General features: G+C 38.6%; 1 protein-coding gene across 8 annotated transcripts in view; it reads right to left on the minus strand.

The window, feature by feature from the left end:
- MAP7 (microtubule associated protein 7) overlaps window positions 1-25,603 on the minus strand; it is a 121,332-nt gene that overhangs the window by 17,132 nt on the left and 78,597 nt on the right. For 4 of the 8 annotated variants that reach the window (XM_074896394.1, XM_074896400.1, XM_074896401.1 and 1 more), the window contains 9 exons: window positions 21,636-21,799; window positions 20,708-20,819; window positions 19,820-19,906; window positions 17,097-17,207; window positions 11,532-11,645; window positions 8,056-8,204; window positions 5,258-5,373; window positions 4,569-4,849; window positions 810-993 (listed from right to left, as the gene is read on the minus strand). In XM_074896394.1, the coding sequence (XP_074752495.1) occupies window positions 810-993; window positions 4,569-4,849; window positions 5,258-5,373; window positions 8,056-8,204; window positions 11,532-11,645; window positions 17,097-17,207; window positions 19,820-19,906; window positions 20,708-20,819; window positions 21,636-21,799 (1,318 nt within the window). The remainder of the gene's footprint in view (window positions 1-809; window positions 994-4,568; window positions 4,850-5,257; window positions 5,374-8,055; window positions 8,205-11,531; window positions 11,646-17,096; window positions 17,208-19,819; window positions 19,907-20,707; window positions 20,820-21,635; window positions 21,800-25,603) is intronic. The other 4 variants (XM_074896397.1, XM_074896395.1, XM_074896399.1 and 1 more) reach the window with 4 other exon arrangements.

The raw sequence follows: 25,603 nt of genomic DNA on the forward strand, positions 1-25,603 counted from the left end.
CATTTATGAAGGCACTGCACAGAGACTAAAAACTCCTTTTATTGTGAAAGCTGATTATTCTTTACCTTTTCATACTGATCTTTAACGTGGTGAATAAATTCTAAGACAGACTCTTAATGACACAGCAACTTATTTTCTTTAAAAACCCTTTTTGAGAGGGACCATGTTGTAAGCCTTTTGGAAAGGGCTGTACTGCCTTGTTCCTATGTTCAGCAATGTTTTTAAAGAACTATAACAAATTCCAGAGAAATGGCATCCCTGTGAAAAGGTGCTTTACTTGTGTTATAGCCACAGTCATAAGTATCCAGATGGGCTACTCATTTGCTAGCAGAAAATAAGTCACAACATCATTTACCTTCCAAAACTATTGGAGATCTTGATTTTAAATGAGAAAACAAAAAGGCTTAAGTCACAGCTGTTGGACACCTAAACACCACCCCTGGTAGAGACCTTACAATTCAAAGTAAGAGAAACTGTGCCAATCACAAAGTTGAAAACAGCTGTGCAGAGTCCTCTAGCTGGAAGAAACAAGTATAGCTTTGCTAATCTCTAAGGAAACAATGAATTTCAAGAATATGTTCTCACCTCCTGTCCTATTTTAAAGCACTATTTGGGATAAGTTTTATCCTTACAGATCTACTTAGCTATATGTTGTGCCTACAAAAAAACCCAACAGGAAACTGTTTTCAGGGAGGAATTTGTGCCTCCTGCACTTCGTTACTGTGCTTCATATATCACGATATAACAACAGAATATACACAAGAAGTGGCTAAAAATATATCTTCTCCATGGCAGAGGTCTAGAATCACCTTTCAAGCTCTTCTCTCTCCCTCCTTTCTTGCTCCTCCCGTTCCCGCTGCTCACGGGCAAGGCGCCTCTTCTCTGTCAGCAGCCGCGTTGCTTCTTCAGGGTCAGTTGTACCCGCAGAGGTCTTTGTGGGGATGGGGGGTGGAGAAAGAGCTGGCGGAGCAGGAGGTAGGGATGGGCTGGCTGCTGAAACAGATGGGAAGGAAACCAGTTTATACAGACACAGTAGCCAAGACACTCTCTTGTAAGGAACAGAAAATTGTTTCAAATACTCTATAAAATATTTTCAAGCTTACATGCTTTTATAAACAGTTCAGAGGAAGAAGAAATTTCTAGATGCTAGGTGTTCACATTCCTTAAGGGAAGCTTGTTTATACAGGATATGTGAAAGCAGCTGCAGTTAAAAGGTTAAGCCAACTTCTCTGTCAGAAGAACAAATGCTGATGGGTGCCTAACAGGAGTTATGATGACTGAGCAAGTCCCTACCATCACATTTCTTAAGTTCGCCCAAGGCTCTTTGGAGAGCAAAAATGAAACATCGTGATATTTTCTCTGAGAGTCTACATTTGAAAAGCAGAGACAGACTTCTGGCCAGTCACTTTTGGTTATTTGATCTCAAACATCAACTGTCTGAAGTGATCTGCAACAAGGGTAGGACACAAACTATCATCAATTTTGTAGTTACTCCAACCTGAGAAAACTTGTGGGACCAGAACACAGCTTCTTAACAAGGTTTGCCACTATTGGTGAACTATGGCTTGTATTCAAATTTTAATAGCATCTTCATGAAAATTCTACATCTAGGACCAGCTTTGGCCATCCAGTAAAGAAGGTGTTGTTACAGGCTTTTCTCAAGTAAAACACTAGTTCACATTTCTGTAAATTTGCCTGGTGTTCTCTAGCACTGGTATGGAATGTCTCAAGTGCACTTTTTCTCTAGAGGCAATGGACCATTACCAACACACAAGCTAACTGAAGGAAGCATTCCCAGGGTAATCATCTGGTAACTCAGGCAAACATGGATAGGGAAGACTTTGAACTGTCAATGGAATCAGATTCTGATCCTAGAAAGATACATGTAAAATAAGTCATCACAAACAACCAGGAGATGATTTTAAATCTACATTTCTATTCACTCTTTGGGATGTTACAGCATTTTTTTTTCACCTCACTAACAACTTCCAAGAGGGATTTCCTCTCTGATGCCCCCATCCTACACCTCATCATGTATACAAACACAAATTCAGCTGCTTTCTCCGTGCTGAATGCTCACATCTGCTGACTTCTCTGCCCTCTTCTTCTATCAAGTAAAAACCGTGCAGCTCTTTTTATAAAACTCCTTCAGGGCTTTCACCTTGAATTCAAATTTATGCCAGTAACTTAAAGAGTGCCAGGGCCTGTTCTCTAGCCCTAAGGTGAGCTGGCACAGTTTAGGCTCAGCCAGAGCACTATTCTCTCACATTACCAAAACAAGTATTCAGTCTGCCCCTAGAGAACAGTCCAGGCCTGGGCTAACCTCCAAAATGTAGCTGGGAACTCAGAAAATTCTGGATGGTCAAATATAAAAAGGTAAGTAATTTGATCATTCTAAAGCTTAGAAGCCCTTCAGAGCTATGCTCTTAGTAGCCTTAGGGACAGAAGGTAAGAAAATGTGCGGCCGTGACTATAGACAATCAGAAACGCACCAGATATACTGTTTAATTATTACAGAGGCTAACTGACAGAGTTCCTGCACCTTGGCCCTTTTTAATTTACTGACATGGACCAAGGCAGGGCTGTCACACTTGAAGCACAGTTTTTGCTGCTTGAGGCTCACTTCTTGCCGCAGGTGCTGAAGCTGGCAGGGTAACAAGGAGCCTGTTTAATGCACACCTGCCCTGCTGTCAGAAAAGATTACAACAGCTTAAACAGGCACACCCAAAATACCTTTAAAACTTCATTGGTATTAGTAAAGTCATGTGAGATTTGAATAGCTCCATCAGTGATCATTACCTGCTGACCTCCTGGCTCTTGTGACTATACAGCTAGCAGGCAGTTGAGCCAGACAGGTTGAAGGCCAATGCAGTTAATTAGCAGAAATCAGCTATGTTCACCTGCAACACAGACCTAGGAGAATCAGCAATGTCTCTCTAGCTCCAGATACTGCACTTACCCCTCTTTAGATTCTTACATCCAACCAGTGGCTGAATTTTGGCAGTCTGGGCCTCCATTTGCAGTACAAAGCCTCACATTTAAAATGCTTAGCCTGAGGTCTCAATCACCACTTCCTCTGGCTTTGGCAAAAGGCATCCAATTTAAAGTGCTGCTCACCACTTTGACTACAGCATTCCTCTCTTTTGCCCCTCTCCACTACTTGCTGTTTTGTTGTGAATACAAACTACTTGACTTTTGAATATCTTTATCACACATAACCTGTTTTCTTACTAAGTGACCTTGTCACAAACTCAAATATTGACTGACTCTGCAAAGAAGTCAAGCCTCTCTTCCTCCTGAACTAAACCATCAAACAAGCATGATGATATTTTTCTGGCCTGCACCTTGTACTGGGGAACTACAACGTGTTTTAAACATTTGCAAAGTTATCTCAGTGGTATCCCTGAAATCTTTTTAAAAGGAGGCTGGTAAAAGGTTATCAGAAGAGCAGTGAAAAACCATACTCATGTGGCAATTATATCTTCATTCCATGCCCATGGCCCACAGATGCATCCATTTATTGCTGTAAATTTCTCACTTTTTGTGGGGTTGGACCTTGTGTGGTAGGACCTTTTTATCAGACCGGAACTACTGTAACAGAACTTATTAGAACAGAAGAAATCAATTCACATCAGATCTTCCCCAAGAAGAACAACCCCAAACTACACATCTTACCCTTAAATGCAGGATTATTAATACTTAAAACTGTTTTCTGAAGGACAATCCCAGGGGAATCTATGAATTTAAAATTCAGAATCCTAAGTAGTCTATCCTGGGAATTCCAGTGTTCAAAATGGCCACTCTATCCCACCTGTGAGCCAGACAGGTTATGCTACATTTACAATGGACTAAAATGTCTGCTAGATCAAACCTACATTTGTCATTTTCAGATTTACCTTTTGCCCTTCCTACACTTTATGATAATTACTTTATTCTGTGTGTACATCCTTTTCTGCCTTGCTGATTTTCAGGGTTGGTGTGGTTTTTTTTTTGTTTGTTTATTGAGTAATTATTTTTAAGTAACACATTTACCCTGAAAAATTATGCCTACTCCTCTTTACTCTTCTCCTTGATTCTCCTCTGCATGCCACTTTATCCTGCTAATCTCCCCTATGATGTGGTACTCCTGCAATATTATAGGAAAGCTGGTAGGGTTATCAGCACAGGTGTACTGAGTGTTCAGAGAGATGGACATTCTCACTGCTCACATTAACCTTATGTGATAGCTTCCTGTACCATTACTCTTCAGATCATTATTATTCTACTTCAACAGCTTGAAAAGAAGCTGTGTCATGATGTGAGGGACAAAATCCTGGTCTAAAAGGGCAGTGAAGCCACACTGTGCAAAGCAGGTCTGCCTGTTGTTTTGACTGTTACAAGCAGGAGGGCTTCAACCTGTTTACACCTTCCTCATAATGAACATATATCTGCAGGAACATTCTGAAGAATTTAACATTTGATAGAAAACTATATTGAAAGCTACGTTGTTTCAGAGAAAGAGAGAGAAGAAGAGAAGAACAAAAGAGACTCTCAGACATGTGTTAACCTAAAGAAAGATCTCTCCTTACCTTGGGCAAAGTCTGCCTGGAGAGTAAGCTCTTCTTGACCTGCAGATTCTCCAGCCCCTGCTGAAGTTCCTTTACTCTCTTCTGTCCTTTCCTCACTGGCCTTTTCAGCCTCCTTTTCTGGTCTTTTCTTCTCACTCTCTGGTTTGACCTCTTTTTTGACTGGCCGGATATTGCCAGGAGAAGGAGGACGTGCTTGAGCAGAGGAAACTTTGGAGGAACCAGGTGGGGAATTTATCTGCTTGGGTGTGCCAGCCAAAAAAGGCAACGACTTTGATGCATGCCTGTGTAAATGAAGAGTGACAATTACTGTCAGATATGCTCTGCTGGACACCACCTGCACATCACTTCTACAGCTACAATAGCTAAAAAAAACCCAACTTCTCTATTTCTCTGCTATCAAGCAGGACTGCTGAAGCAAACTAGCTTTCATGCAAAATGCTTCTCTTTGCAACTCTCCAGTTTTGTGAGCACTGAGTCCAGTCAAGAGGGAAGAAACCAGGTATCTTCCTCCTCCTTCCCTTTTCTCAACACAGTAGTAATATTTTTCTAAAAGCAGGACCGTCTTTCCCTTCGTTGCAGAGAGAAAACATCTATATCACCAAATAAGTTTTCACTGTTTCACATTTAATTAATAGAACAACCAGAGCTGCCTATAGCTCAACCTCCAGCTAAGCATGTACTTGGCTTACCAAACTGGAGAGGGAGCTGGTGATCTAGCTTTGGGGTTGGAAGAAAAATGACCTCCTTTAAAGCTGGCTGAGAAGCTGGATGACAAATGGTCTCTCTCCTTTTCTTTTTTGTCAGTCTATAGTTCAGCAAACAAAAAGACAAAGTCAAGCCAGAGTTCACACGGCTAACAAAAGCAAAGCAAGCTCAGATAAAGATGAAGGGTTGGGGAGGGTTGAGAAAAAGCAGTGCTGAGTCAGTAGCTTCTACAGCCTGTTTAACAAGTTCATTAATACAGCCCCTGTAATCTGACACCATCTTTGTCAGTAAACACACATTTGACAACAAGAATCCTTCTTCATCATGTTCTCTACTGTCCTAAGATGTAATGGGCTAATTTGCAGAGGCTTATTTTTACATAGGCAAAAAATTACCTTTTAAGGTTCGATCTTTGCTGAGTACCTTCTACTACTCCTCATAAACCCCAGATTCCATTTGAAGTAAGAACAAAACACTCCCCCCCCCCCCCCCCCCAAACACTGCCCCAGGATCACACTTAGTCACAGTCCCTATATAGCACAATTTTTTTGCTTTCATGCTTATATGTGAACACCACAGATGCCCTCAAAGCCCTCCAGTGTGGTACAACAGTTATCCTATTCTTTTCTTCAGGGATGACTGCACAGGACATACTTTTTTTGCCGTTGATTCTTATGCATGGCAGTGATTTCCTCTTTCTCCTTCTTTATTTCTCATACTAGGATTTTATTTTAAAATATATTTCTGTTATACCTCTGGTTTATATCAATAAAACTATTGGTATAAAGGAACAGATCAGAATTTAGGCATCTATTTACTTTCTCTATTTAACAACTATAGATGAAAAACTTCAGGGTTTTGGAATAATGAGCTCAAACTCTCATAGTCTGAAGAATGGCAATACTGGAGAGTACACTGAGCTGCCACTAAGCCAACATGATGCAGAGGAACTGCTATTCACCACCTTTGCTGGGGCTTACGCACAACCCCTGCAGCGTGTGCACCATGCTGCTTTAGAACCTCACTAGCTAAGAGCTCTGCAATGATCACCTCCTGAACTGAAAACCAGGTTAACGACTGGAAAAGAAAGACCAAAACCAACTTCATGAGCACCCTCTTGCAATTTATGAACCCTCTTGGATTTATGAAGGATAAACCAAGGGGTTTGGGGGCCATTATGGTTAAAATTAGTTTAAATTGCCAAAAACATTAATATTAGCAACAGATGGTCTCAATCCTAAACTCATTACTCGTCAGCTCTTCTGCAGCACAATTTACCAGATATCTACTGATTAATATGATAATCACCTGAGTTATCAAAGCATACACAGCCAGAATAAATGTGTAACAATGAAAAAGAATTTTGGCTCATAAGCAGTAACTCTATTGGCTCTACTTTATTACTCTTGAAAACAGAGCATCAGAAATTTTTTCTTAATATCAATAAGAAACTGAATTCCTACAAAAGTTTACAGAAGAATAAAAGATCCTCCACACCATACAGGCTACTGGAAAGAGCTCTTAACTCAGCCATTCTGTATTAACAATATGTTTACACTGTCTCCTCTACCAAAATGTACCAACCTTTATTCTTTTTAATTTCAAAAAAAAACCCACAACAAACCAAACCATCAAAAAACCTCCAAACCACTTACAATGAGAAAGACCCAAGAGGTGATCCAGAAGCCCCGGAGATTGCAATGTACTATGCGCATAATATGAGATTTCTCTACCGATACATCTCAATGCTGTGCTTTAAACTTCAATATACTACCATTTGCCTAAAATTAAGTACTGACTGTGATTCATGTGACTTTCATTAACACTCCTTCCAACAAGGGTGTCAGTAGTAGCACTGCCTCTTGACATTTTGCCCATCATGCCAAATTAAAATGCAAGCCCCTCTTACACAATCATTGGCAGAAATTACTTTATTCTCACACTCTCAACTAACTCAGGCTGTAGAGTACAAAGGAAAATATAACTACTGAGGTTCAGCAAATGACATCTGAACGGGAGCTGACTGCATCCCGCTGGCTTAGAGCACCACCAACAGGAATTCAGTCTGCCTGTATCACACTGTTCCGATTTTCCCTGAAAGCTCAGATTGGTCACAGTACTGCTACTAAATCATTCAGAATGAACAGCTGATCTGTGAGAAGCCTTGCTTACAAGCCATGCTCCTAAACCAACCTCTTCCTTCTCCACAAGGAAAAGTTCACTAGCTCGGTCTCCTAAGAAAGTAAAGCTGAAGTGACAGCGCTCTGCGTTGCTTATGTATATAGGCAAGTGTGAGTGCATGCCTTTCCCCCTCTGTATCTCAGAGGCTCCACTGAATTTGCTAGAGGCCTCAGAAGATATGAAATTCTACAGGGTTTGTGAAAACAAGTTGCTGGGAAAAACGGACTCCCCACTGAGGGAAAAGCTGCAACACCAGCTTGGGCCTTAAAAGGCATCAAAGAATCCACCTGAGAAAAGGGCACACATACACAGTGACTGACTCTGTGCCTCATGAGAAGGTAAGGCATCCACTCTGCAAACATGGGTGTTTGGAACACATAGGTGTTTTTCCACACGGATTCTTTGGTGCATAATCAGGCTGCATCACCACATAATGTAGTGTATTTCAGTTAAAATCCAGCCAACTATGAAACAAATTGGAGCGGGTGGAAACAGTGCAGAAAAGAGGATCAGGCTTAGTCAGGTATTCCTGCAACTACTCCTGTGCTAACAAGCAGTGCAATCATGGCATGAGACGCTGACATACAACTGGCATGCTTACCCCTGCCAGATGCGCTGTTCTCCTACGTCCAACAGCATCAGTAGAGGCATAAAGTTTTGCTCGGTCTCCTGAATTCCTACAGTTCATGGCCTTGTAGGACAGAGGACTGATGGGGCTGCAAGATGCTGAACGGGGACAAATGGGGATAACTACGGTGTTGGTTGTTTTTGTTATTTATTAATTTTAATTACAGAGCAGCATTGGAGAATTGACAGAGGAAAGCCAGCAGGAACAGAAACAACCGAGAAAGACAGAAAAGAAAGAAGGTATTAATACATAGAGGAATGACTAATTCTCAAGTCAGAACTGTCATTTAATACATTAGCTTGGTCACACATATAGTAATGATACAATTTCAATAAGCACTCATGTACTTTTCAATTCATAAACAAATATTTAAAATAAATTAAGAAGTATGCCACATAACTAGGTCATAGAAAGTAACAATGTTTTTCTATTAAGTTTTCATACAACTGATGGTTCTGAAAAAGCCGTGAACACAATGACTGTTCTGACTGTCCAGCTTACTATATGCATTGACATGAGTTTCAATTACATTCTCAATAGAAAACAATCAAACTAAAACCAGAATGCCTATTAATTGGTCTTAGAAGTAGAGGAAAATAAAAGGAGACATACACACAAACATAAAAACACATTAACAATACAAAACAGTTTCACCTAGGACATCAATGAAGTTGCTCTCTACAATTTTTAGCAAGTGGTGTGTTTTTAAAAATCCCTCTTTTAGGAATATTTGAAGTCCATCCATTTAAGAACTTTTAATATTTCTTGATAATTCTAGAATAACAGCTGACTCAAATACATTCTTGATAGTAAACATTACAAAAAGCAGAGTAACAACAACAAATCAACTTGCAAATTAATATTTGAGTAACCAGGATGGCAGTTTTCATTGGTATGCACAAGGACAAAGACTATTACCAAAAGATGTCCTGCCAATGGCATGTTATCAGATATATGGTGTTCTGATTACATATTCAGAGAGAACTCTAACACTGTAAAATGTATCATGGGGAACTTCTAGCAGCAAAGTGTTCTTGGACTTTCTCTTGGTTTAACAGAAGAAGAAAAAGACTGGGGAAGACAATGTTATTACTGCAGTGTTATTTGTCTGCTCCTGTTTGTCCTTCCTAGTCATTTAATATAGTCTTAGGACAATTATTATTCAGCATGTTACCTGGAGTAAAAGTAGACCTTCTATATGGTATCTTCCCTGTACTAAAAGAGAATTACATCCTCAGTTTCCTTGCTAAAAAAATTCCAGCGTTTCTTGACTGTAGATCCCTCTCTGAGCACACTTGAAAGGATGCAGTTCTACATACAGTTAATTCTTCCAGTCTTAAAACAGTACAGCTGCTGTTAGAGGAAGAGCTCATAGACTTAACAGTACTAACGCTGCAAATTCTCCTGCACCAAGAGATTAACATTATGAATACAGAGTCTCATGTAAGTGTTACAGCAATGGCATTCATTATTGCCTTATCATTTATAGGGAATTTATGTTTAATGAGGTATTATAAGATGACTGACTTAAAAAAAATAAATAAAAACTGAGAAACAAAAAAACAGGGTTTCCGCTCATGGGGTTTTTTTTGTTGAGTGTATCTAAACCAGATAGGAGACAGTGTCACAATGTATGTTTTAAAGAGCTAATAATTTATGTGGTTCTTGCTGCATGCTGATTATCTGAAGTTACCACCAAGGATGACATCCTAAGTATTAAAAGACAAGCAGTTCATTTTCATTTACAATGTCACCAAACAACGCTATAGGAAGCACTCCTAGTGAATCCTGTACTAACAGGATTATATCTATTAAGAAGAGCTTTTGGAGAGTTATTTAAAAAACATTTTGGTTTTGGAGGGTTATTTAAAAAAGATCCAGACATACTCTTAAGCTGCATGTCCCTAGTAGCTTGCTTTAAATTTAAGGACATGAATCCATATTTAATTTGATTTTGATTTTTTGCATTGCAATTTATCTTTACAGCCAAAGGGCAGAGTAATTTTCTAGGGAATAATGACAGGCTGGGATGAGCTGAGTGCTCAGAGCACAGCTGTGAGCCATTACCACCACCTGATCATTAATCTCCAGGAAGCATCCTGCATGAAGGGACTGCAGTTATTGCTCCTAGAGAATAATACCTGGAAAACAATGAGCAGATGGATTATTCTTCTGGGTGGTACAGTTTCGGTTAGCATAGGGAACGCTTTTCAGGGAATCACCTCAGACTGATGACTGACAAATCAGTCATTCCTGCTATTTGCAATCTTTCTCAATATTCCACTCAGTTTAGAGCTTAGTGCACAGTATAAACAATAGCAGTCAAACAGAAAAAATATCTTTACACTTGCTCCAGTGAAGTAACCACTTACAAAATTAAGACATTGCTTTCTCAACTATTCTCTAACGAAGAGCTGAATTTCCAGTACCCTGCTTGGTAGATTACAGTAAGTATTTTACAAGCTGCTGTTTGTGAAGAATGAAAAGAATTCCACACTTGTTACTTCCACTGTCTATAGAATATCATCCACATTTTTGCTCCTACAGTGCTACCCCTGTGGAAATGTACTGCCTAATTAGTTACAAGAGTTCTTAAGTGAAAGCTTCTTTAAAAGTAATCTTATCAGATCTCTATTCCTTCTTATCTTCTACGTCCTTTAATTAGAATAAAGATCCTGTCTGTATCAGACAGGAAAGACTTGCCTAGACTTAAAACATTCAGCATGTGCGGCAATATACTATTGTAATGGTAAAGTCCCCAGTGCATGCATCCTATGATAAAATAAAGAGGCAGCTGCCATCTACCTAAAATACATGATAAGCAAGTATGCCCTGGTGGTACTTGGAATATAGATTTTCCTGGGCTTTAGGTTACCACTTAACAATATTTTCACATTTCTGCATGTTAATTTTCCCCTCAGTAAGTATATCTGAGAGCTGTTCTGGGGTTGGCAGAGAACTTTACAATAATTACAACCTGCACATTTAACTTTGCATGTATTAAATCCACTGAAGCCAGAGCCTATCTTTCTACAAGTCTAACTTGTTCCATGTGGGAAGTGCCCTGGTAGAGAGCAAAACTATTCTCTGCAGCAAGCAGCTCGCAGCCTTAGTAGTGGGTGTGCTGACTCAGCTCTTTACAACATTGTGCACATTTCCTTAAACAGCCAGAGAGCGTGATATTGCTGGCCTGCATGTGTTGTATTCATTTATTGCATTGATGAAGAGGCAAAAAAATTAGGAAAGACGTGGTGAGAGAAAGAAGGAGGCATAGCAAACAACTGTACAAACAAGTTTTCATGCTGTCACACAACATAGTCATGGGCATTCACGCTCATTCTGGGATGCTACCATACACTTATAATCAGGTCAACAACCTTACAACATCCCACAGGGAATTTGGAAAAATAAATGGCTGAGACATGAAGCCTCTGCTCTTATAGGTTTACCTGCATCTCCAGACAATGCAGCTGTGCTTTTACTTCGGGCCAGGAATGAGTGAGTGGGCATCAGGAGCCTGCTAACAATGCTGCTCTCCCATGGACTGAGCTGTAGACGACGAGCTGAACATGCATCATACAAGCAAGATGTTAGATCAAACACTTCACAAATAACTACATGTTGCAGAAGTATTATCTCCTCACTACTGCATACCATGATGAACTTGGAACTGTCCTTCAGAGATCAAAAGCATACAATCATTCAGTGTTTACACTTTATTCTTACTCCATTTTAGTAGAAAAATTCCTATAGGAATACATACATACACATTAGGTCTCCAGACAATGCAGCTATGCTTTTACTTCAGGCCACGCATTTGTGTTACTGCCTGTGGCATTATGGCAAATTGTTATCAAATTAATACTGGTATTTTGCACATTCTCTACTAGGAATAATAGTATAACTTCTGTACTAGGAGAGCAGTTGCCATTCCTGAATATAGCCTTTGACTGAAATGTTTGTCTCCCAAACTCATTCTACACATAAGGTATATGGTCTTCTAGTTACAAAAAATACCAATTTCTATAACACTTCCCCTCTACCAGCCTAGCTAGAAAAAAACAAGAAGGTTGCTTACTACTATGCAGATAATTGTGTCAAAGAAAGAGGTTTCATCACAGCATCACAAAAGGATACAGTGTACCTCAACTGCAGATACCAAGCTCAGCAGCCACTGTTGTCTCAAGTAATGCATGAAGCCACAGAATAGAGTAAGTATATTTGATCATTAATTCTCTATCAAAAAATCCTGCTAATGATAATTTTCAGTTTAGGACAGTAACAAGAGCCACCTTTTTGCACTGTTGGTCTGTTCTGAAAATACCACACATTGACTTGTCTGCAATCACTGCCTTACCTGGCTTTTCCCCAATACTGCCTAATGCAAATTTAACTTGACAATATATTCCTTTTGACTTGTAAAATTTATTTCCTTTTTAAAAAAATACTATTTAAACATTGATCATATTGAAGTAGTAACCAAAAGAGCCCTATAAAGTATTTTTTAATTGAACTAGAAGTTTACTAGTAGTTTATGTGATACTCTGACGCAAGAAATTGTATTATAACGAGCATCACAAACCAAAACATTCAACTAGTTCCCATAGTAGTTCATTATAAACTTAGACTATAGCAATAATTTTGATATTGCAAGTGAAATCAGGTCTTCTTACATCTCAGTATTCATTTGCCTTAGTTTGGTGTTTATGGCAACAAAACTGCAACTTGAATTTATGAGGCTCAGTCTCTAAAACATTAATTGAAGTGACTGGCTGTAATAATCTTAATTTGCATTTTTAGAGGTAGAGATCCATCACTTAATAGCCATAAACTCTGAACCTGTCGTTAATCTACTCCACGCTGAGCCCCATGAAAAGAGGGGCTGATCTCAATCTCATCCTATGAAAACATAATTGCCTAATCCACCCTCAGTGCTGTTTTTCACTTCTCAAATTGCTCCCCTAAATTCTGCTAACTCAATAAGGGGCATTACTATAGAAATATAGGACTCTCACACACAGCAGGCTCTCTGGATAAGTGTCCTTACACAATGTACTACTGCCAGAGCTCTTTGTGATTAATGGTTCCATTCTGCATTGGTACAGATTATACAGGGACACAAAATACTCTACAGAGACTTCCATTACAGCACACACATTATCATTAAGCTTGTAATTTAACAATGAAGAAAAATCACAGAACTACCATTAAACTGGGTGCAATAATGGTAAAATCTTTGCTTCCTTTCTTCTCCAGGCACCGTGCACAGTATGATCCCTGTTTAAAGCTACTGTTGCAAGACAACAGACTCTTTTCTGCGGTTTCAGTCTTTACAAGGTGAGGCTTGCAGGTGTGAGTATGGATGAGTCTGGAGAAACTCTTCTGCTATAGCTTAACACAAAGATCATATAAATAACTTCAGAAAGCAATCCCTGAAATTGTAGATCCATAAATCAGTACTATGTATACACTATCAATTTCTTGGAGTTCATCTGTATAGCTGCAAACAGCTGATAAATAAATGTCACAATGCAATACAGCCCTATGGGCCAGCTGCAGACCTTACATGTGAGGCCCCAGAGATGTAGTCTCAAGAGGACACAGCTAAGAGACCGATAACTCAGAACACTACATTTCCATGTCTCACCTATCCTATGTCACTTGCCCTAAAGGTGAGTATGGTTTAATTTTCTTTTCTCTTTGACCCTAACACAGACAGAGGAGCTTATATCCACATCACCTACTGGAAGCAACTGTGTGCCCACAACATCCAACTGACCAAGGCAGTTTCAGAGCGAGCTGGCTGATAGGCACCAACAATGAGCTAAGAGAGACCAACACAAACTCTCTTCTCCATATAACCAACAGGCCTGATTTGGAGATGCCAGAAGAGTTTTATCTGGGAGCTTGGAGTGAAATGTCCCTAAATTTCTGAAACGGGTTTAGATCAGAGTTCATTTCAATATGCCTTGGCTTTGTGGATCAAGGTCATCACATACTGACTTTTCTGAACACAGAGCTCCCAGAAAGCATCATATTTGACACTTTCAATACATAGGCTAATAATCATTAGCATCACCATTAACCTAGAACAGCCAAATAAACATTTGCCCACTGCCTTGCAAGGACAAGAATATTAACACCTAAACATGCTGAACAATCTAGTTTTGGTGTTCAATTCACACTGAAGCAAATCAAAAACAAAACAAAGAACATTCCAAAATAAGATTGATTTTAAAACCATGATGTCAGGGGTTTTTTTTCTTGTTCTTTTTGTATTTAACACCTCATGGTGATGTTTTCAAGATTTAGTTCTTCAAACCATCTGACAGACAAGGGGAAATGTTATTTTTTTGTTCTCATGCTGTGTTAGGCTATCACTCTTCGGGCTGTTTGTCCCTTTTTCCACACAGGAAGCATGTTCATGATAGGACTACTGGTGCTAGCAAGTACACCTACCCCCAGCTATAAGCAGGTTAGTTTCAACATACTAAACATCTTTATAGCCTAACTTGTAGCTGAAAAACACACAAAGTCCCAGGGATCTGGCAACAGTGAATCAATTACAATCATCTGTATTTGTTTTCAGGATATACAAACTGAACACTGGGAAGTTGTCTTAGCAGCAGCAGCATAAATTGCAAGTAAGCATACAGCAGCATCTGATTAGTTCTAGGAACAGATGGGAAGCAGGGATTTAACAGGTCTCCTGATGAGCACCACAAAGGACACTTACTGATAACAGTGGCGTTTGCTTATACAAACATGGTGAGGAATAGATGGGGAAAAACTTTATGCTTAGATCCTCTTTCAACAGAAAACAATACTGGAGTCCCTGAATTTTTTCTGTAAAGGTGGCAGACAAAGGTGATGCAGTGATTGAGAAAAAACACTGCAGAGAGGAGGATAAGGAACATAACTATAGTGCAAGTTTTGCTTTTCAAAACTAAAAGTGTGTAACTCATACTTCATCTGAAGTATTATGCACTTGCTCAACTTTCCTTAAAGAGCACAATTACCAAAATTTATTGGTCAACAGCCACTTTCTCCACTTCAATGTGTGTTCATGTTTTGCTACACTTTCAACCACTCAGACCTGTAAATTAACAGAAAAGTATGAGAAGCCTGTTCTAGATGTCTGATTATAAAACTGTGATAAAGAGCTGCACAGCAATACTACACTTGAAAAGGAATTAACCAGTCTTTTAGGCAATTAGTTAATGAAAACGTCTGTCTTTTGCTGCCCCCCCCCCCCCCCCCCCCCAATCCTGTCCTTCAAATGGTAAAAAAGTGCTGCTTAACAGAAGACACATTCTTGATGACAGCTATAAGCCACTTAGGGTAATCTTATCATCCTCATCTCCAGCTCACTGTTCTGCAGGTAGGGGTATGCATTATAAAGTGTGATTGGGTGACCTCTGGAAGGTGAAATAGGGAGCAGACAGTTAGAGCCTTCCTTTAAGCATTTGCCTTAAGATGTTGAGGCCACTGGGGAGACCAGTGGCACTTCTCCAGATACATGCTCAACTAGATTTTGGTATATGACTTTGCACAAGAAAGAGGGCATTTATAGCATTTCAGTTTGCCTTCTGTCTTGGAGTCTGCAAAAGACAGAAGAGACTTCTGAGGATTTCTGTGCTGTTTTAATGAAAATGCCATGCCAAGAATGCCTCAGTATTTCAAGATTTTGACATATGACCATCAGTTTCATATTCCTTCCCTTTCCCCACCTCCAAACTGTCTACTATTCAGTTGAACTTCTGAATTTGAAATGGGTGGCAGAAACTGTAACACAATGAGTTACAGTCCACAAGAGACTATCCTTCATATTTAATGCCTGCTGCTGTCCGTCATCTCCATCCCGTCCCCTGCAAGATCATTCCTCAAAGAAGCATCCCCTACAAAGAACAGCAACCATTTGGTAGAATATATATATTTGCCTGAAAAGCTAATAAAATTAAAACTGACCAGATTTCAACATTTAGAGCAAAAAATTAATGGAGTTTTGTAATAAATTATTTCCTAATATAACGTATTTTTTGCAAGTTACCAGACTCTACAACTAGGTTAGCCCACTAGGATTAACATGGCTCATCAAACCAACCAGATACACATGTACAAGCATGCGCATGAAACACGGCACTCTGCTATGACACACAAATAAAGATGCCTACCGATCAGTTTTGCAACAACCAAAATTCTGTTCTAAAAATTGTTTTTGAAAACATGTATTTATCTGCACTGAAATGAGACAGAACTTCTCATTCTCAGTAGAGGACAAAAAAATCCCTACCAAGTCCTTTTCTGTAAAGCTCTCTGCAAAAGTTATACAAGAGACATTCTTTTATAAAACTCCTTTAAGCTCAATGCTTCAATCTCATAAATCCTCAGAACAGAGGCAGCAATGCAGCTATGTTAATTTTTAAAAGCTTGATAGTTTATCATTTGTGCAGAATTGTAAACATAAAAACCATATACAGAAATAAAGCAATCTTTGAAAAGTAACTGGACACAAAAGTCAATAAACAGACCATATGAAAAATACCCATACCTCTTCAATAAAAATAATGGGAAATGGTAATAAATAACTGCTTGAAAGCTTCATGCAACATGTTCTTAGATATTCAAGAACTATTACCAAAGAAGAAAGAAAAAAAAATAATGACAAAATGGCCTAATGCAAATAAAAGGTCACACATGATTGCATGCACTATGTAGCAATGTATTCTTTCAATAGTTGTACCTCATTTACTAAAAACCTGACAGAAGCACTGCTTTTATCATTGGCTAAAGTAAGATTGTTCAGGTAAGTTCTCTTGTTTTAAAAAACAAGAAATATGTATTTCTTCTCACAGGAAAAAATGTTCAACCATTTACTTTTCACATTTGAAGCCTTTTCACTCCCACTTAGATGAAGTACAGAAAATGACTTCAGAAGCTTGTTTTATGTGCAAAGTAATACATCAATATAGAACATTCTTTCTTGCTCTTTTTTGTTTTCTTTGAAACTGTACCTCTGTCTGGAGAATTTAGTAATGTTGCAGATGAGGAGGAGAGCCGCTTGTTAATGACTGGATCAACATGTTTCGAAAGGTTCATTGTTGAAACAGACCGCCTGTCTGGATCTAAAACAAATGGAGATAATGCTAATTGACAGCCCACATGCAGTAGTGCAAGTTCCTAGCTCACTAGTGGGAGGAGGAAAACATGACTAGGTCACTCCTGCTCTACCACAAGAACTTTCAAAACAGAATGGACCTCTCAGCAGACATTGTACAGGTGACTCAAAGACTAGGCACAAAACCATTAAGTTTCAAACGTTTATCATTCAATCAGGTTGCACTTCAAGGACTTAATCAAGGATCTTAAGTGGATGCTAGTAGACAAGATGATGTTTTGTCATTTCTGTCAATATTCTCAGAAAAACATTGTTCATGAGAAGCACGAGAAACCTTCTCATGCCCAGAGAGGTTGTGGATGCCCCCCATCCCTGGCAGTGTTCCAGGCCAGGTTGTTTGGGACTTGGAGCAACCTGGTCTAGTGGAAGGTGTCCCTGCCCATAGCAGGGGGGTTGGAAACAGGTGATCTTTAAGGTCCCTTCCAGCTCAAACCACTCTATGTCTTCCAACAGAAAGCTTCAGGGAAGGTCCAACATGTTTGGAAATGTAAGGTTATTCATAAAAAAACCCTTAGCACCTGAATAAAAGGTGACATTTTACAGGGCACTGTTACTAGGTGGAAGGTCAATATTATGACAATAAAATACTGAAAAATTAAGGGAAGAATAGTGCACAAGGGAAGCAATAGTAAGCACAAAAGGAATGAAAAGATGTAATTAAAAAGCCCATAGTTATACTGTATAAGTGCTAAATTTCCCACCACAGAGTCATTTTCTACCTTCTGTGGATGAAGTTGTAGTTAGTCAATCCAAAAGAGCACACAGATTAGCTGATAAAGGAAGTGAGTCTCTGCAGAAGGCTAGCTACTACTTGCAATGCACATGCTTGGTATACAATACTGAAAATTTTTAGTTTGCTTTTAGGTTCTGTACATTTTAGAGCAGTATTACATCTTTTGCCTGCACAACTGCTGCAGAGTCAGAAGCTGCACCCTACTAAGGAGGTGATGGTTATTTGAAGAATACAGATCACACATACTTTGTGCACTTGTGTGTCACACAAAAGTTGGTATCAATGGCAGAAGAGGAATGAGCTGAACAGGCCAGCTTTCTGTTCTCTCTCAAAAAAGAGAGCTGCACGCATCAACTGCATGTTCTCCATCGCAAACTTCCATTCAGAAATCTGACATTCAGAAGATGCTGGGAGAGTCAATCCTGCTTTTGCTAACATTTTAGCATGTACTGAACTTCAGCAAAGCATTCAACCACGTTGAAATGCAACGAGGCTTGAGCACATGCCTAAATGCTCTCTGCCAATTCATATTGTGTGTGTGCAAAAATATGCCCACATACTCTTCTGGAAACAGATATAAACTTAGGACACTGACAATGTTAAGGAAGATGTTGCTGAAATATTATCTGTAATTATTTATTTATGACAAGTACACCAACATTGTATTTGATGTACCTGACCTAGTAGATTAAAGTATACCCACTGTGTATTAAAAAAAAAAAAAAAATAATCACAGAAATACCTGTGTATGAAAAATACCTTTACTCTTCCCAGATCTATGAACTATATAGGATTCACTGCCACTAGCTGGGGTGAAGAAAGATTTCCCCCTATCCCATGTGATTAGTTGCTCATTTTGTCTAATGTCAGAATGACTCAGTGAGGGTATAAAACTAGCAAACTTACTGGAAGGGGGATAAAACTCAGAAATTGATTTTAAAAGGAGAAATCTAAATGTTATAGTTAAGAACAAGACCTCTGTAGGTTGGCAAGATTATCCTACACATTGATCTACGGGGTATACTGAACAGTGCTGTGTATGATCCAGTACTAGAGACAGGATACTCAGGCTTCATGTGAGACAGAACTTTGTCAAGAAGATATTTGTGGGAATGGGATGGGGATTTTGATCTCTCACACCTAATCTATAGCAGAGAAAATGTATATCAGTACAGCCAAAAAGTTTCTACATTTGTCATAAAGGATGCACTACATAAAGCAGCTTTCTGAAAATGACAAATGATAATATGAAAAATCACCTCTTGTATTTGGCAAGTCAACATTTCTCTTACATCTATGAACACTAAACGAATGAAATTCAGCAGGAGGATTTGTGTGTAAGTGTTGGCAATATGAATCCTATAAATGTAGAACGGGCCAAATGCAATCCACTGCCTAGAAGATTGCTGGTTTCTTTGTTCTAAAAAAAGAATTAAAACACCCATGAACAACACATCAGCCAGTGCAGCTGGTTAAATGTCTGTGCTCATGTGCAAAATAATCCTAAATTCAGTGTATATGTAGTATGCCAAAAGGGTTTTAGAAAAAAGCAAAAATATTCAAATGGGTCTCCTTGAATACCAGTAGACAGAATATTATGCTTCATTTCAGTGAATTGTGCCAAATCTTTAGAGTCAGCTAGTAGTAACTCTCCACAGTAAAAATAAATAATAATGAAAAAATCTGGTACTAACAACAGTTCTAATCTATCAGCATGATGTTAAGCATGCATTGCAACTACATGAGGGTGGTTTAGTTACTGATGATCTCATTTCCTGAGCACTAGCTACGGGTAAAGGAATCAGCAAACCACAGCAATTATGTACCAGGTTTTCTAGCACCACCCAGAGATCTGAAGTGGTGCTCCAGGCCTGCTAAATCGAGAAAGGTGAATGATGATTCAAAAAAATAACCTAGGGACAGAATGCAAAACAATGATTTTTCACAGTAAAGAAAATAAAAATCAAGTAAGTTATACAGAATTAAGCAAAAGAGTAACCTTTTATGAAAAATAACTGTTTATTGAATTTATATATGACAAAGATTTCAGAGCATTCTTTTCTCCATTTTTTTCCCTCCTTAATGAAAGGTTGGACACACTGAAATGTATACATTAGAGTAGGAACAGAAGAACTCTAAGTACCACTTTCTGGTGAAAGAAACAAAGGACAAGTTCTCTTTCTTGGGTTCAAGTTGTACTTAACATGGCATATACGCATTAATGATCAGCAGATAATTGGGGGAAAAAGGGACTTCTATCTCCCAAAATATCTGCACGAGGTACAGATAGCTTATTACAAAGAATAATTTTTCTTCCTTTTGTCTGTTTTAATCTCAGCATTTAATAATTTCCAGCAGACCTATTTTTTGAGCCATGATATTTCGCATTTGCACACAGTAGCTCACATCACAAGATTGACACAGCACAAGCACACCCACACCCACAAACAACAGCAAGGCAGCAGAAGCGAGAAGCTGTAGCAAGATAGGGTTTACAGAATTAGTCAACTCCTGAAACAAGTTTTAACTTTTGTTCAGATTTCTCCTTGTTATGTTTTTGCTACACAAGAATGTCAGAAACATGCCATTGCTAGCAAGAGCAAAGAATTTAAACCAGCATACACTGAATCATCCTTCCTTTTAACAGAAGCAAAGTAAATTCCAGTTAACTGGCAGGGCAGGGAACTGGCTGCCAAACAGGCCTCCCTCTTTACCTGTGTTATTAATGCGGTTATGTAGTGCTCCTCCCCAGGACCACCTGTTTTGCTTTTGTTTTGGCTTCTGGCTTCTTTCAATTGTGCGACGTACAACAGCTTCATGTCGTTCCTTAAGTACAACAGGATAATACATTTGGATACTATTGGGTTTTTAACTTAATCTTCTAATCAAACCCTGCTACCCCTCCACATGGACAAAACCTAGCAGGCATCTCAGAGCTGTGTTCGAGTTTATGTGCTGCCTACTATGACACACACTAGAGCAGGATTAAGCAGCAATTAAGCCATAAATAAGTTAAAATATTTAACTGTAATTTTGAAAAGGTAATATCTGTTTGAGACCTGCAGAACTGCAGAGAAAAAACAGTGGCCCTGTTACGGCAGCCAGTACACAAACACACCCTAGGGCTACTTCCCACCTTGTAGCTCCCACCTGCTAAATACTAGAACACTGGGAGAGACAAGAAACAACAAACCCCACAAGGACGAGATGACTTACATAGGGTCACACTGCACCTAGTTCCCAGATTAACTGAGACAAATCATCCAAGAGCATATTTCACTACACTGTTACTTTCTTAAACGTTTTGTTAGGGCAACTAATACTTAGCTATCCTTATACTGAATGGCTAAGAATTAACAGATAACCATATAAAAGCAACCCAGTTTCTATTTTTCTGCATGAGTTTGTGCCGTGCTATACACTGTAAACCACACGTGCTCAATTTAGCTGCATTTGATCCATAAAGGGCACTTTAAGAAGCAGTATCTGTTCAAGTAAGGCTTAAAATCCTCTTTCACACACTCTCTCATACTGACCATGCCTTGTGTTTCATTCTCTCCACCAATTCTTAAAGAAGTTTGATAGTACCATATCTTATGGTAAAAGCAAGCTGAAAAGAGTTTCCATGACATTTATCCTTACCTTATCTTCTTCTATTCTCTGCCTTCGCTTTTCCTCTACGGCAGCTCGCCTTCTCTCTTCCTTTAATCTCTGCTCTTCTAGCTTCTTTCTGCGCTCCTCCAGGTGTTTTTCATAATGTTGACGTGCTCTTTCTTCTCTTTCTAACCAGATGGATTCTCTTGCAGCTGTGAGAAAAATCAGAAATAAAAGTATTAATATGCTATATATGATGAAGTCTTTAATATAATTTGAAATGGAAAAACTTTTGAACTCATTTTCTTAAGACAACACATATAATATCCTAATCTCTCCTCACTTATTAAAATATCATGTACCCTGGTCACACATCCATTTCATTTCATTTTCATTTACTTACTATGAAATACCACCACATAAATTATTTGAGCATATAGTTTCTACATGGTAGAAAGGCTTTTCTGTTAGTTTAAAATAGCTAAATACTTAATGTGAAGATGCGTCTGTTGTACAAACCATGATAATTCTCTGATAATTCTCTGTAATCTTCTACTGTAAAAGAAAGATAGAACCATCACCACTATATACCTTTACTGATCAATACAGATCTCTTATGATAGAAGTGGCTGGGATGACAATTCTAGCACCTGGACTGTTAGCTGTACCAACAGCTGACCAGAAGGAAACAAATTACACGGCAAAGTAGTCAGCATAAAAGTGAACTTTAATCCATCACGTAACTCCACTGCTGCATAGTTCTGAACAACATGTTTCAGAAGTGCTAATCAAGACAAATCAAGAAGCACCATGTGAGAAATTTTGCTCCCCATCAGGGTCTGAATTTTCATGAAAGTACTATGTGGACCACAGACACAAATTAGTCCACATTAAACCATTTATATATCATTCTCTGGACATGTCTCCATTGCTGTCTTGAAAGCTTCAGGTCTCAGAAGTTTTCATGTTCTTAAAAAAACTGTTACTTGCTTTATAAAATTCCAGACATTTGATACCTTTGGATCTTTGCAAACTGACAGATGGCAGTGCAGGAAGATATGCATGTGGTGGTCACAAGACAAACATCATCTAGAACCACATTAGAAAACTGTACACAGAAGGAGCTCATTGATAACAGTGCAGCAATTTGGAACCAGGACCACAAAGCACCAAAAAGACTCAGTTTCCAAGGCCAGCAATGTAAAGAAACTCTCTACCTAAGACTAAGACAGTATTTTTTAAGTTCAATCTGGAGAAAAAAAATTAAAAATTATAAAATAAAAAAAAAATTAAAAAAAGAAGATAGAGAGCCTATTGTTATAATCATATACTCTAGAACAGTAATGCCCACCTTCAATTATTCAATTAGTGGAGACATTTGTGTTGTTTGACAGAACTACATACCAAAACAAAAAACCCCAAATGCTTTTAAGTGTTCAGAGCAAACATTGCAACCACTTCTTCTAACTCTAGGACTCACCTTCTGCACTTTCCTGCCTACTCAAACAAATCCCACTTCACCTAATAAAGAATTTAAATTGCACTCTAAACCTTACATACTTGCATAACCAAACTCATGAAAAATCTCTACCATCAGTAGACCAGTTCATATGTAGAGTATCTCCCTTAAGAAAACAGCTCTCTACCATTTCAGATGTCAAAACCTTTGCTGAGAAAAGCAGACAACATGTTTAACTTTACTGTGGGATACAAACTAGCAGAGATGTTTGTTCAGCAGCTACAAGCAACTGTAAGACACCTTCCTGGCAAGATGAGTGACAGTTCAGCAAGATGTTTGCAGGAAATTTAACAATCACAGCTAGAATAATTACAGCAACAAGGAATAGTACAGTTGCTTAGATAATTACTAACAACAGGTGTGAGAAGTGACACCTACAAATGACAAATACTAATGCCAGTGGAAGATTTATAGAAAGACTTTTCTATGTTAATTAAGTGACTTGAAGGAGAAATGTAAACTGCAGACTAAAGCAGAAAATAGCAGAATATGGCTGAAAAAGCAGCTTCCAGACCAACTGAAATCTTCAAAGCCTCCTTCTTCTACATTAAAGCCTTACAACATAACAAAATAGAGCCCAAACTGGTGTTCCAAATGCAAGACTAATTTGTAAACCAGAAACATTCGTGTGCTGCTGCTTCTTCGGAGCCAGTATCTCACTAAGAGAATGGATGGACAGAGAGATGATTCTCACTATGGTCTACCCTTCTCCTGGAACTGCATGACCCACCATAATCCTGTTTTTCTATTGCCCAGGTCCAGATAAGACTGAGCAAAGAGCTCAGTCCACTTTTTCCACCCTTTGTTATTTATCTTGTCTTCTTCATCAAACGAGGATAACATTTTCTAAAAGCAACAATCCAGTTAATTTCAACCACCTACTTTTTCAAAAAGAAAAAGAAACTTCTTATCTTTAATACTATCTAAAACCTATCAAAAGACATTTTTAAAGTGCTTACACTTAAAGGGAAGAAGAATAAAGTGTATCATTAATCTCCGAATTCTGCACTGCACACATTTATTGTTAACACCTTCTTTCTCCTGAATCTTTGATGGAAATTTCAGAGAGAGTTAGCACTTATTACAGGATAGGACCACTTCAGATCTCCCTATTCAAAATACACATATTTAAAAATTGTATTGTTTTACCCATTTTGGGGAGATTTCATGAACATTTTAACCAAAGTGCTGTCTGTACCAAGAGAAGCAGCACTTGCCCTCCTCTAAGCTCTGAGTTTGCATTCCTCCTCATGCTGACAGTGTGCTCACAGGACTGAGATCAGATGGACCAAAGAAATCATCTGGTTAAAACCAGGTTGCTTCCATGCCTTTTTTCTTCCACTACTCTTAGCTGCAGCTGGTCCTAGTGGAGACCTGGGCACACAGGTAAGCAGCCATGCTGCTGAGTGGGTTTTGGGGGTTCTGAAACCAGAGGAAGTCTTGAGGCAGAAACAGGATTGCTAGGCAGTGCAGCCTGCCTGAGCTCTCCTGAAGAGAGACAGGTCTCAAGAATCTGCTGAATTCAACAGCAGGTCAATGCAATACATGCAGAGAAGCTCATTTCACCTTGTTGACACAAGACTAGTACATCAGACTAATTCAAACCCACACTACAGCTAAAAAGAAAGGTTACAGAATATGGCTTCTCTGTATTTCACAGATTTATGAAAGCCTCTGTCCGAAGCTCTCAGTTATTGCCTAATTCCACACACATTAAATTCAAATGGTTTTGACTCATCTTCAGAGACCTCCGCAGTTCTGTGTGGAGCAGTATCCCATTCGTGTTTCTCTGACAAGTTATGCTCCTAGCTTAGGATGTATTTTCTACAAAAATTAATTCTCTCTCCTCTAGCAGAACCAATTACTATATACTGGACACCTGTCTGAAGACAGAAGTTTTCACAAAAGGCACAGTGAGGCTGGGAAATCATGACGATTACTCATGAAGATGCAAAAGGAAGGAAAGAGCTTAAGGCCTGAACAGGTGAAATATTTTACTTCATAAAACTCAATTTGAACTGAACTTAATTAAGAATACACTGAACAACACAATACTTTTAATCATTTTTCCCATTTCAACACCAGGTTTTTATCTTTTTTCCTCAAATAGCTGTTTATTAGTGCTAGACTGCAGTAATGTTAAGTAACTTAAATGCCATTCCTAAAGAATATGGTATTACTCTCTCCTGTTCTTTCTGTATAATTACCTCCTGTGAAGCTTTTCCTCCTAGTTTTCATCTTCAGAATTGTTTCCTATTTAAGTCTGCTGTTACGTTTCATTTCTGATACAGAAATGGTTAACTGATTTGTTTCAGTTCTGCAGACCGCATTGCACAGATACATACAGAAGCAGAGCTTGTAATACTTTAAAAAGAGATGTTATTTTTATGGACTTATTTTAACATGCACAAACTATAATAATTAGTCTTAATTCACAGTCTTTATTATTTGTCTACCTGTAAATGTCACAGAAATGGATCTTGAAAAAAAATTAAAA

This window comes from Athene noctua, chromosome 1 (assembly GCF_965140245.1).
Source record: "Athene noctua chromosome 1, bAthNoc1.hap1.1, whole genome shotgun sequence".
In the NCBI taxonomy this organism is placed as follows: Eukaryota; Metazoa; Chordata; class Aves; order Strigiformes; family Strigidae; genus Athene; species Athene noctua.